This window comes from Gobius niger, assembly GCF_951799975.1.
Source record: "Gobius niger genome assembly, chromosome: 20".
In the NCBI taxonomy this organism is placed as follows: domain Eukaryota; kingdom Metazoa; phylum Chordata; class Actinopteri; order Gobiiformes; family Gobiidae; genus Gobius; species Gobius niger.
The window spans coordinates 8,855,205-8,866,068 of NC_136871.1; the positions used below are offsets into that span (position 1 = coordinate 8,855,205).

General features: G+C 40.7%; 2 protein-coding genes and 1 long non-coding RNA gene across 3 annotated transcripts in view; all 3 read left to right on the forward strand.

The window, feature by feature from the left end:
* Nucleotides 1-10,864, forward strand: part of LOC306980135 — an 857,770-nt gene that overhangs the window by 530,944 nt on the left and 315,962 nt on the right. The gene's annotated exons all lie outside the window — the stretch shown is intronic.
* inka2 (inka box actin regulator 2) overlaps nucleotides 1-10,864 on the forward strand; it is a 373,123-nt gene that overhangs the window by 199,584 nt on the left and 162,675 nt on the right. The gene's annotated exons all lie outside the window — the stretch shown is intronic.
* tubb1 (tubulin, beta 1 class VI) lies at nucleotides 4,744-9,224 on the forward strand. The gene is made up of 4 exons (XM_079578965.1): nucleotides 4,744-4,829; nucleotides 5,852-5,960; nucleotides 7,151-7,261; nucleotides 7,860-9,224. Exons 1-4 carry the CDS (start codon nucleotides 4,773-4,775, stop codon nucleotides 9,005-9,007), a joined length of 1,425 nt encoding a protein of 474 aa, XP_079435091.1. The 5' UTR covers nucleotides 4,744-4,772; the 3' UTR covers nucleotides 9,008-9,224.

Consider the following 10,864-nt stretch of genomic DNA (forward strand, 5'->3'; position numbering starts at 1 on the left):
TACTCTGGTGACGAAAGCTCGGAGGCGTCTCCAGGAGGTGGGGGCGTTCCTAGGAGGACTCAGGCAAACCTATCCCTAAAATGGCTGCCATTAGAGTTTTTACAGATTACTCAGAAATACGTGAATGTGCCAAGGCAACACTTCAGGCATGTTTTTAATAAGGGAATGACATAATAACATGATGTGTAGCTTGAAAAAGTCGATTTTGCACAATACCCCCCCTTTAAAAAAAATTCACAAAAACACCACAACAACAAAGTGATAAAAAATCAATGAAAAAGTGACACAAAAAGAGCCCCTCCTAAAAAGAAACAAAAGACTGACAAGTGATGCAAAGTGGCAAAAATCCGATGACAAGACGACAACAACAACGCAAGGAAAAAGATCCATTTAGATGAGTTTTGTAGGTTTTAGTTTTCAAATGAGGTGTTAAGTCTCATTCATACTTCACAAGACGCAAGAACTTCAAAATGAAGTCACTTTTGCCTTGTCGCCATGGAAACGTCATTAGCTACAAAACGTTTCGATGGCTGCAAGGAAAAAGTGCCTCCATTTTGCTCTGCAGCTGAGGGTGCAAGAACAAGAAGTTCTTGCGTTTTATGAAGTATGAATGAGCCTTTAGACTGGCCTAGAGGGTGTAAGATTTTTAGTTTTGGGTAAAGCCAAACTGGAGAAAATGTGCTTGGTTTATGTGGGGGTTACGAGGTTAAAATGAAATAATGATTTTACAGGGGGAAATGCAATATTGATTTATTTATGATTTCAAAAGCATTTTATATTAAATCAATTAGTCAGTCAATCAATTCTGTTCGCTGTTCTCTGGTCATAGAAATAATCAAATAAAACTCATACAATTATAAACCATATACATCATAAACTGAACTGAAGTGCAAGACACAAGTGAATAAAAATAAGCACTGCATTTTAGCTGTTATTTAAAAGTCTGGCTTAGTTTAGTTCGGCAGCCACATGGATGTAGGGTTGCCAGATCCCTAAAAACAAGTTGGAAATTTTTAAACTTGTTTTTTAATTTTTAAAAGGTTAGTGTGCATCTTATTATGTACCGTACCTTTAACTTTAATCAGTAGTGAGGAGCAGCATAGGCTTCTTACTGTACCATTTATGCCAACATGTACATGAGCAACTTTTTGCTATATTTTCTAATTTTTTTAACAAGGTGTTACATCAACACTAAAACATAAATCTGACTTTAATGCTCAGTTACTCAGAACATAAGCAGTGCTTCCTCCAAGTTCTTTTTTTTCTTTTACGTGAGTAACTATTTGGGTCACAGCTTTTTTACTTACACATTTTAGCTTCTCTACCCAATTCTGTCATTAAAACAAGGCTAAATTATATTATCTTAAGTTTTGTAGCACACATGCACACACACACACACACACACACACACACACACACACACACACACACACACACAAAACTTCGGTTGTCGGTGGATTGATCCCAGGTCCCGCATGTGGATTTTTGTATCCTATTTGCAAAAATACATTACTCACCGAGCCCTCTAAGTCTATGTACTCTGTATAAATGCGGGTGTGGAAGAGAGAATGGTTCTTTGATGTTAAATCTGACAGGTTTTCACGTTTGTTTTAATAGATGCTGTTTGATGGAATAATTGCTAGTGATAAATATTAATCACATAGGCTATTGTAAACTACAGTATAATGCAAAGTCACTCCATTACATTTATAGGATATCAAAGTCCTACCCTCCCTCACAACAGTCTGGTACTACAGGCAATATGATGGGTTCCACATGCCAAAGTTGGCACACAGTCAGAACACTGTCACAATCCCATTCCATTGTTGATATAAAAGGGGGTTACATATGTACCATTCTGTGTCGACATATGTCCCATTCCGTGTCGACACATGTCCCAGACTACTGCTTTTAGTACTAGCAGTCTGGTAGCACAAGCAATGTAACGCTATTGTGAATGTGTATTATGAGTGTGTGCCAAGTTTGACACGTATATAACCCATTCCATTGTTGATATAATATTTTCATCACATGTTTTTGCTCCTTTTTATTGAACTCCTACTCAATGTGAAAACATGCATTGATAAATCTACATGCGCTGTACAATATTTGACTTTTATTTTGAAAGCGGCTGTGCGGAGTTTCCTGTTCCCTCGTTGTCGTCGCTTGACCGCTCTGGACCAGACCAGGGTCGGATCGTCACATGATAACCCGCCCGGGGCGTCAAGAAGCAGAGGTGCAGGGGAGAGGTGTCCTCTTTGAAGCAAAAAATAACAAATATCACCCCAAAACACAATCACCATTCCCCACAAACAACTCCGAAATGTAAGGTAAGGAATAGGCTTAGATAGATAAATAGGCAACAACACACTGATATTTTGGCGTTACAAAGTATAGGCTAATCAAGCAAAACACATTTGAAAGGCAGCCACAAAATTGCCTCATGTCTTTGGTTATTCAGGTCATTAAAATAATAATGATAAAGCGTCTGGCTTTCGTAGTAGAGATTTTTAAACTTAAAGCCACGCTGTGGAAATTTTCATGACCGCCAGGTGTAACGTCGAGATGCACTTCTTTGTCAAGCTGCACTGACAGTTTCAACGCGCATGTGCACATGTCTTTGCCTCTCATTAAAAACGAGTTATTAACAGCTGGTAAACTTTGTCTTGCATAATATTACGTAACTAAAGAGCAGTCGACTCTTTCCTCAGCAACTTTTATTACATTTAAACGGTCATGCTTTCTGATTATTGACAAAACATGTACTTTTTTTTGTTTTTAAAGCCTATATTTTCAACAGACAGATATTTAAAGGCAAATTGTTTTAGCAGCTACGTCATTTACTAATTACACGTAGAATAGACTGCCTAATTCGACAGTAGAATTTATGAAATCATGTTATTTGCTTAAAAAGCGGAACTCGATGGCTGAATGTAAAATGACTCGATAGTTCTGCACATGCGCAGCAACGACCCCGTCATTCCGTTTTTTGGTGTAAGTGTGACCGGTGGATTTTTGGGTTGTGTTATTTGTGCAGTTTGTGTGCATTAAGGAGCCTGGAGATTTTGGAGATTTTGGAGGCAGTTTACTCTGGCAGACAATTATAACAATTCGATCAACATCTGCCGCATTTCTTCACATGAATAAAATAAAACATACGACGAAAATACCAACTTAAATACAAGTATAATGTGTTTACAGAAGCAAATAAATTAAAAAAATATTTATGAAAGGACTCATTAAACATTGGATTCCAACAGACCTCTTCGAATTTGCAAAGGGAAGAGGCAGCGGTCAAACCCCGAATTTATACCAGGGACATGTCAAAGGTGAAGAAGAAACAAGAACATAGAAGAAGTGGCTGGAGGACCAAGTCTGCACAGTGTATCAAACGACAAAACTCAAGTAAACAAAAGGACAAGTTTGTGTAATTATAACATTATTACTTATGAACGGGTTGCACAAGTGCACCTTTGATTCCTTGGGATCCTGTAAAGCATTGTCTACTAAACAGTAATGTGATCCGACTCCAATCTACAACATGGTACAAATAAAACATAGACTCTTCATAGTGTGGACCAAGTTATGTAGCTCAGACAATGCAGTACAACCAGTTTGCAGTTTGCTTTCCATTTTCAGCCAAGAAGTTATGAAAAATGTGTCCTCCTGGCAGAGAATGTGTCCTTAACACGTTTTGGGTGACTTTATCTGCTTAATTTATTTGAACAGGAGGCTTACAGTAATAAACATTCCTTTGAATGAGCACAGTGGTCCCAGGTTCGATTCTCACCTGCTTTTCATGTGTGGAGTTTGCATGGTCTCTTCGTGTCTGTGTAGGTTTCCTTCGGTGCTCCGGTTTCCCCTACCACTAAAAAGCATATAAAATAGGCCAGGAATTGCGTCAATGAATGATGATGGTCAGAGGGACCGTTGGTGCAGATGTGTGCAGTCGTGACAGCGCTTCTGTCAGTCTCCCCCAAGGGAAACTGAAGCTACAAACGTAGCTCACCACCACCGAGTATGGAGTGAATGTACAATTGTCTCATGTAATCGCTTTGTGACAATGTCTGTGAAAGGCACTATATAAATAAAGATCTTCTTCTTCTTAAAAAGCATTAAAAGTCATCAAATAAAAAAAAATTGAGGCTTTAAATGTCATCAAAAAGCATTAAATATAAAGTCAATTTAAAATTATGACATTGCTAAACCATTTTTATTTTATAAGTTCATCCAAATGATGGTCTAAATGTTCAGCTGCAGTTTTGGCTGAAATAGACCACAGTTCTTTGCTGAAGTTGCCCGTTTTTTATACGCAGATTTCAAAACTGGCACTGAGCCACTGCCATTGGCAAAGTCCCCAAATCCTACACAACCTTGGCAAAAGTTTATTTACAAAAGCAAAGATGACCGTATGACCGTCAGAAAACCTATAATCTTGTGAAACCGACTTTTACTACCAACCACGCAGTTCCCCCTTTGAACCAGAAGAGGGCAGCATTGCTTAAATGTTACTCATAACACTCTTGTCTTTGGACTTAAGCTTTAAAACATATTAAATGTGTGTTAATAACAAACCTAATTCTGTTTTTATATGTTATTTTGTTGTTTATTTTAGTGATTCACCTCAATCGTACATTTGTTGAAGGGTCCCCCACTGACATCACTCATGAGCTCACAGGGTAAGGGAGGGGTGGGGGGCAGTATAAAGGTCCCATCATGAAGCGCCCCGTATCAGAAACCCCAACCTGCTGTTGTACTGTAACTCCATCAACATGAGGGAAATTGTGCATCTGCAAATTGGACAATGTGGCAACCAGATTGGCTCGAAGGTAATCCAATATCTTTCATATTTTCTTCATCTTTTACTCTATTGATAAACTATTTGGAAACACATTACCTGAGCTTCAATGCTAGAGCTCTTTCATGTTATAAATGCCATGATATCGTAGAAAGTGATGTTAATGTGCTTAATTCTGATAATGAATTTCTGTTAAGAATGACCACACATTTTGCGCATTTCATTTTTATGAATTAGCTCTACCCGTGAATCAGGAGAGGAGACCCTTCCTCGGGCCCCCTCGGGTGTCCCTGTGTGAACTCGTAAACTCATCAGGTCAATAGGTTAATAAGATGTAGCTGCAGTCCTGGTTACTTGTTAGATGTTGCCTTTTACAAACTAAAGAAATATGCATTCATGAGGAGTGAATGTCTTTTTATTTAATTGTAAGTCAAGACTTTAAGAAACAAAACCTAAAAAACAGACACGTAACTTATAGTGTAGTGGCTAAGGCGACTATTTGCTGAAAAAAAAGTCTTCACCTTCTTTCCCCTAAGCTGTTTGTCTTGTCAAATAAAGTCTAAAGGCCAAGAAAACAAACAAACACATACTTTTCAGCTCTTATGCTTATTGTAACTCGCTTTGATTCCTGAAATGTTCACCTTTTTTGGTAAAGTGTGTTGACTATTGGTCTAACTTCACATCGACTACATAACCCTGTAAAAACTGCCATCAGCTCTGAGTGACAGTGGGTGTTCCCTGTGGGTTTTTCAAGACAAAGATAAGAGCCATTGCTAGACTGGCATGGGTGTGACATTTTTATCATGACTGTACAAAACAAGAAGAACATTTAGCTCTTAGGTTTCCTGTAAAGGTTTGTTGCAAATGTGCCAATTCTAATCATCAGGTTTTCTTAAATAAATCAAGTCTTCGGCATAATGTAAATGCAGTTTTAAAACATTGCTCTAAAATAGACACAACATTTTTCCCTCCAGAAGCTTTGTTCATGTCAATATAAGCACTATTTCTTCAAACTATAGCCTACAAATAAACTCTTTCACTTGTCTTTCTCAGTTTTGGGAGGTGATCATTGAGGAACATGGCATCAACACAACAGGGATCTACGAAGGAGATGCCGCTGTTCAGCTGGAGAGAGTCAATGTCTATTTCAATGAGGCTCACGGTAAGGTTTTTTAAATTGATATATCTTCTTTTTGTTGCTTACTGGCGTTAAGGTGCAATACTAATATAATATATCTAAATCTACATAACTTTAATTGATATTGGGCTTCAAGAAGTAGCCGGATTTAACCCACACCTGAACCGAGCATATTTTCTCCTGTTTGGTTTTACCCAATTAGATGGAAAATATGGACTGAAAATGCTACAAAAGAGCGACAAAAACGTGCAAAAATGTGACGAAAACCCAACAATAAAGCCAAAAAAGAGCAATAGTAAAGTGATTAAAAAAAAGTGATAAAAAGTGGCAAAAAGGCCCCAAAAGAGCAACAAAAAAGTGCCAAAACCAAACAAAAAAAGCAATGAAAATGTGGCAAAAAATGTGACCGAAAACCCAACAAAAAAAAATGATGAAAAAAAGATGTTGAAAAGGGGACGACAACACGGCAACAACTGAAGGAAAATGTCCATTTAGATATGTTTTGTAGGTCTTAGCTTTCAAATGGTGGCGTTACACTGGCCTATAGGCTGAGACCTTATAGATTTGGGTGAAGCTGAACTGGAGAAAATACTTAAGGTTAAGAGGTTAAAGTGGCATTTCATACACAAGGTAACTCAGTGCGCCTTTGGTAACCCTGGCAAAGGTTTTCAAAGTCATCAACTGGACAGGGTTGTTTCTCAGAGGTTTCTTTTCGCTGACCTGATCAAACTTGGTCTTTAAAGGGACCTTACAGAGTTCAAAAATGTCAAAATCAAGCATTTTCCTCCCCTTACATGTCCCAGCATTGACCTAAGGTGTAGAATGAGTCTAAAATCCTGCACCGTCACTCAAAAAGTTGTTAATTCGGGTCCATGCACGAGCTTAATATAGAAGATGCAGTTACGCGTAAGACCTGAGGTGGCAGTAGTGAGTATAAAATGACCAACTTTGATCTAGTCTCTTTAACCTCTGGTCCCGAGGCATTCCTAGGCCACCTGAAAGACGTAGTCCCCCCAGTGTGTCCTAGGTCTTCCCCCCAATGGGATGCACCTGGTACACCTACCCATGGAGGTGACCAGAAGCCCTCCAGAACAGATGCCCAGATGCTGCCACCCTTCGGAAGAAACTCATTTCGACCACTTGTATTTTCGATTTGTCCTGTCCGTCATGACCCAAATCTCAAGATCATGAGCGTGTTTGCTTTTATGTTTTAGGTGGCAAATATGTGCCCAGAGCTCTACTTGTTGACTTGGAGCCGGGGACCATGGACAGTGTCAGAGGGAGTCGAATGGGGGCCCTTTTCAGACCAGACAATTTCATTCATGGTGAGATTTTTTTTAAAAAGCAGCTTCTTGACAAGCTTTGCATTTTAATTTTTTTTGTTTTTTGTACTTCCAGTTGTAGACACCGTCACCATAGACATAGAGCAAGCTTGTCTAAGTCTTCAATTAACAAAAGCAGTAATAACTAATTGATTCGGGGAGTTGGAGCGATTTCAAAACGTCTTTTCTTTGAAGACAAATACACATACACAGTCTCACGAAAGGAGTTAGTGAGTTTAATTACGTAACAAGCACAGAACATAAGAAATGCATGTCAGTTTACTAAGAAGAAGAAGAGGGAACCCAATTAAACAATCAGGATGAAACGAAATGAAACAAACCTCCATAAAGTCAGTGTCTGTTGTGTAGTTTATTTTTTAGTTTAGTCATTATGAACATTTAGATTTAGGTCACATGTTTTCCTTAGATCTTAAACATTATACAATAAGAAAAATGTGCCTAACCCTTTTTACAACTGTGACACTGTGTCCAAAGATGACATATAATACAGTTTCTCTTATACCAACGATGGTGACACATAGGCACAAAACTTAAACAATCAAAGTTATGTTATGTGTGTTATTGTGTGATTATATTATAGGAAACTCTGGTGCTGGGAACAACTGGGCTAAGGGCCACTACACCGAGGGCGCGGAGCTGGTGGAGCAGGTGATCGACCGGGTGAGGAACGAGAGCGAGAGCTGCGACTGCCTCCAGGGCTTCCAGCTGGTCCACTCTCTGGGCGGCGGCACCGGCTCGGGCATGGGCACCCTCATCATCAACAAGATCCGAGAGGAGTACCCCGACCGCATCATGAACAGCTTCAGCATCATGCCGTCCCCCAAAGTCTCTGACACCGTCGTGGAGCCCTACAACGCCACCTTGTCCATCCACCAGCTCCTGGAGAACACCGACGAGACCTTCTGCATCGACAACGAAGCGCTCTACGACATATGCTTCCGCACGCTGAAGCTCACCACGCCGACCTACCGAGACCTCAACCATCTCGTGTCCATGACGATGAGCGGGGTCACGACCTCGCTGCGTTTCCCGGGGCAGCTCAACGCCGATCTGAGAAAGCTGGCCGTGAACATGGTGCCGTTTCCCCGCCTTCACTTCTTCATGCCAGGGTTTGCGCCGCTAACAGCGCGGGGCAGCCAGCAGTACAGAGCCTTGACCGTCCCGGAGCTCACGCAGCAGATGTTCGACGCCCGGAATATGATGACCGCCTGCGACCCAAGGAGAGGGCGCTATCTCACGGTGGCCGGCGTGTTCCGCGGACGCATGTCTACCAAGGAAGTGGACGAACAAATGCTCGCGATCCAACAGAAAAACAGCAACTTATTCGTGGAGTGGATCCCCCATAACGTCAAGGTTGCGGTCTGCGACATCCCCCCGCGTGGTCTCAAAATGTCGTCCACATTCATCGGCAACAACACGGCGATCCAGGAGATCTTTCGACGTCTGGGGGAGCAGTTTTCCCTCATGTTTAGGCGCAAGGCGTTTCTGCATTGGTACACGGGAGAAGGCATGGATGAGATGGAGTTCACCGAAGCAGAGAACAACCTGAACGACCTGGTGTCAGAGTACCAACAGTACCAAGACGCTACAGTGGAGGTGGACGGGGATGAAGAGGAGGAGGAGGAGGAAGAGGTGCCCTTCTCTCGGCCAGCGGCCAAAGTGCAGCCCCAAATGGAGGTCCGGATGGAAACAGTGACTGAGATAAGCGGGGAGAGCGGGGATTATTAGAGTGTATTCTTTGCGGTGTGATGTGAGAAATTATATGTAAATAGTTGGTCTACATTTATTATTATGTTTTATGGTGCCAAGGTTTGATGTCGATTTAAGAATTGGTAGAAAATGAGCTGAATGTGGTTTTATTCTTTTACATGCCAAAAATCTTAGTAGTGATATGAAAGCAGAATTTCAATGCCATCTTTTAAAACACAAAGCGCACTTTATACAGTGTTTTTTTCTTTTGTTTTATTACGATACACTTTTTTAGAACACTTTTTTTTGTGTGTGTGTGTGTGTGTAGGGTAATTTTACTTGGACTTTTTTTTTTTTTTACTCTACTCTAGCCAAAACATTTATCAACAAAAAGGAAAAAACAGCACAAAAAAAAAGCACACACACACAGATAATGAGGTACTTATTTAAACTTTTCATGTTTACCAGGTGTCTCCGCTCTCACTCTACCACCTGGGTCTTAACATTTTTGACCTTTTGAAGAAAACAGCTGGAGGATTCTCAAAACGTCAAGCACTTCAATGTAAAAATGTCTATTTTTATTGATTTTGTGGATATTCATTTTTGACAGCAATGCTCATCCATTAATTTCTGATTGTTCATTGTGCCATAATGGTAATGAATGTGCTTGAATGTTCTGCCTGGCTTGTTCATGATGCAGCAGTGTCTACAGCCCTGAAAGTACAGAGTACAGATGACAGCTAGGAAACCATAGTTTGCTCTTATGCTGAAAAAGTTATGCCATTAACGCTATTGATAACTGCAAAATAGAAACTAATTCTATGACTATCTTGCAAATGTAGGCTACAGAATTTACTTTTATTGAAATAAATCGTTTTCACCAACATTCCCTCCATTTAATGCCTTTTGGTTTTATTAGACAAACGTTGTCAGTGATTGACAGCATGCTGACATCTCACTGACACTTTACAGCTCAATGTGTCCAGAGTTTCCTCGCAGTGTAACAATCTGGGACATGGTGATTACACATAACTAGGCTGCAGTGTCTGGGTCTTGAGATAAGCTCACATGACGTGGAAATGACCTGGTGACATCGCACAGTCTTACACCAGAGTCTACTTATGGATCTGGGGTGTGCCATCCTGGATAGTGGCTCTCACACTCATTAATCCTCGGCCTCCTGTCTTGCCGCCAGCACACAGTGACATTTGGGATGGAACCTAGGCACGGTCAGGAACTTAAGTGTCTTTAACATCAGTGAGGTTCCCATTTGCTTGATGTACAAGGTAGTTAATAGAACAATGGGTGATATTGTTCCTTCTAGGATCAGGCTTGAACACCAAAGCAATAGAAGCCCCAGGCCAAGATCAGAAAAGACCCCAAACCACATAAAAAGACCCTTGGTGAAGGCTGTGCAAATAACTGCAGGGTGAAAGTCACGCGCAAAGAATTGAATGTCATAACTGGCAAGCACTGTGTAAAGAGCATCTACTATGGACTGGAAAACCACAAGGTCAACATGGGAAACACCTCCAAAGGTGGTATGAGCCATAATATTCTGTGATACTTACAGACTCACAGAATGGTATGACAAACCAACCAGACATTATGGTGGACAAATAGCAGAGGAAAGGCAAGGTGGCATGACAATACCAAGTGATGGCAGCATCAAGAAAAAGAAACAAAAGAAAGAGAAAGGGGCTCAGAGAAGAGTTGGAGAAAGCCTGGAGAGCACCTCAGCCACTGGTAGAGGACACGAGCTTGGAAGGATGAGACAGGGTTATAGTAAGACCTATCTTTAGATGTCTCTGTGCATGTGTTCTCCAGTGCCCTTTCTGATGTCAGAGGACCACAAATGCAAGAGGCATTGCATGACAAAGTAATGGCAAGTCTTAG

What these genes read in the sequence shown, in the direction of transcription:
- tubb1 (XM_079578965.1), top strand. Translation starts at nt 4,773, where the DNA reads ATGAGGGAAATTGTGCATCTGCAAATTGGACAATGTGGCAACCAGATT. An exon ending in CTATTTCAATGAGGCTCACG is followed by an intron (nt 5,961 to 7,150) that starts GTAAGGTTTTTT and finishes TTTATGTTTTAG; the next exon opens with GTGGCAAATATGTGCCCAGA. An exon ending in ACCAGACAATTTCATTCATG is followed by an intron (nt 7,262 to 7,859) that starts GTGAGATTTTTT and finishes ATTATATTATAG; the next exon opens with GAAACTCTGGTGCTGGGAAC.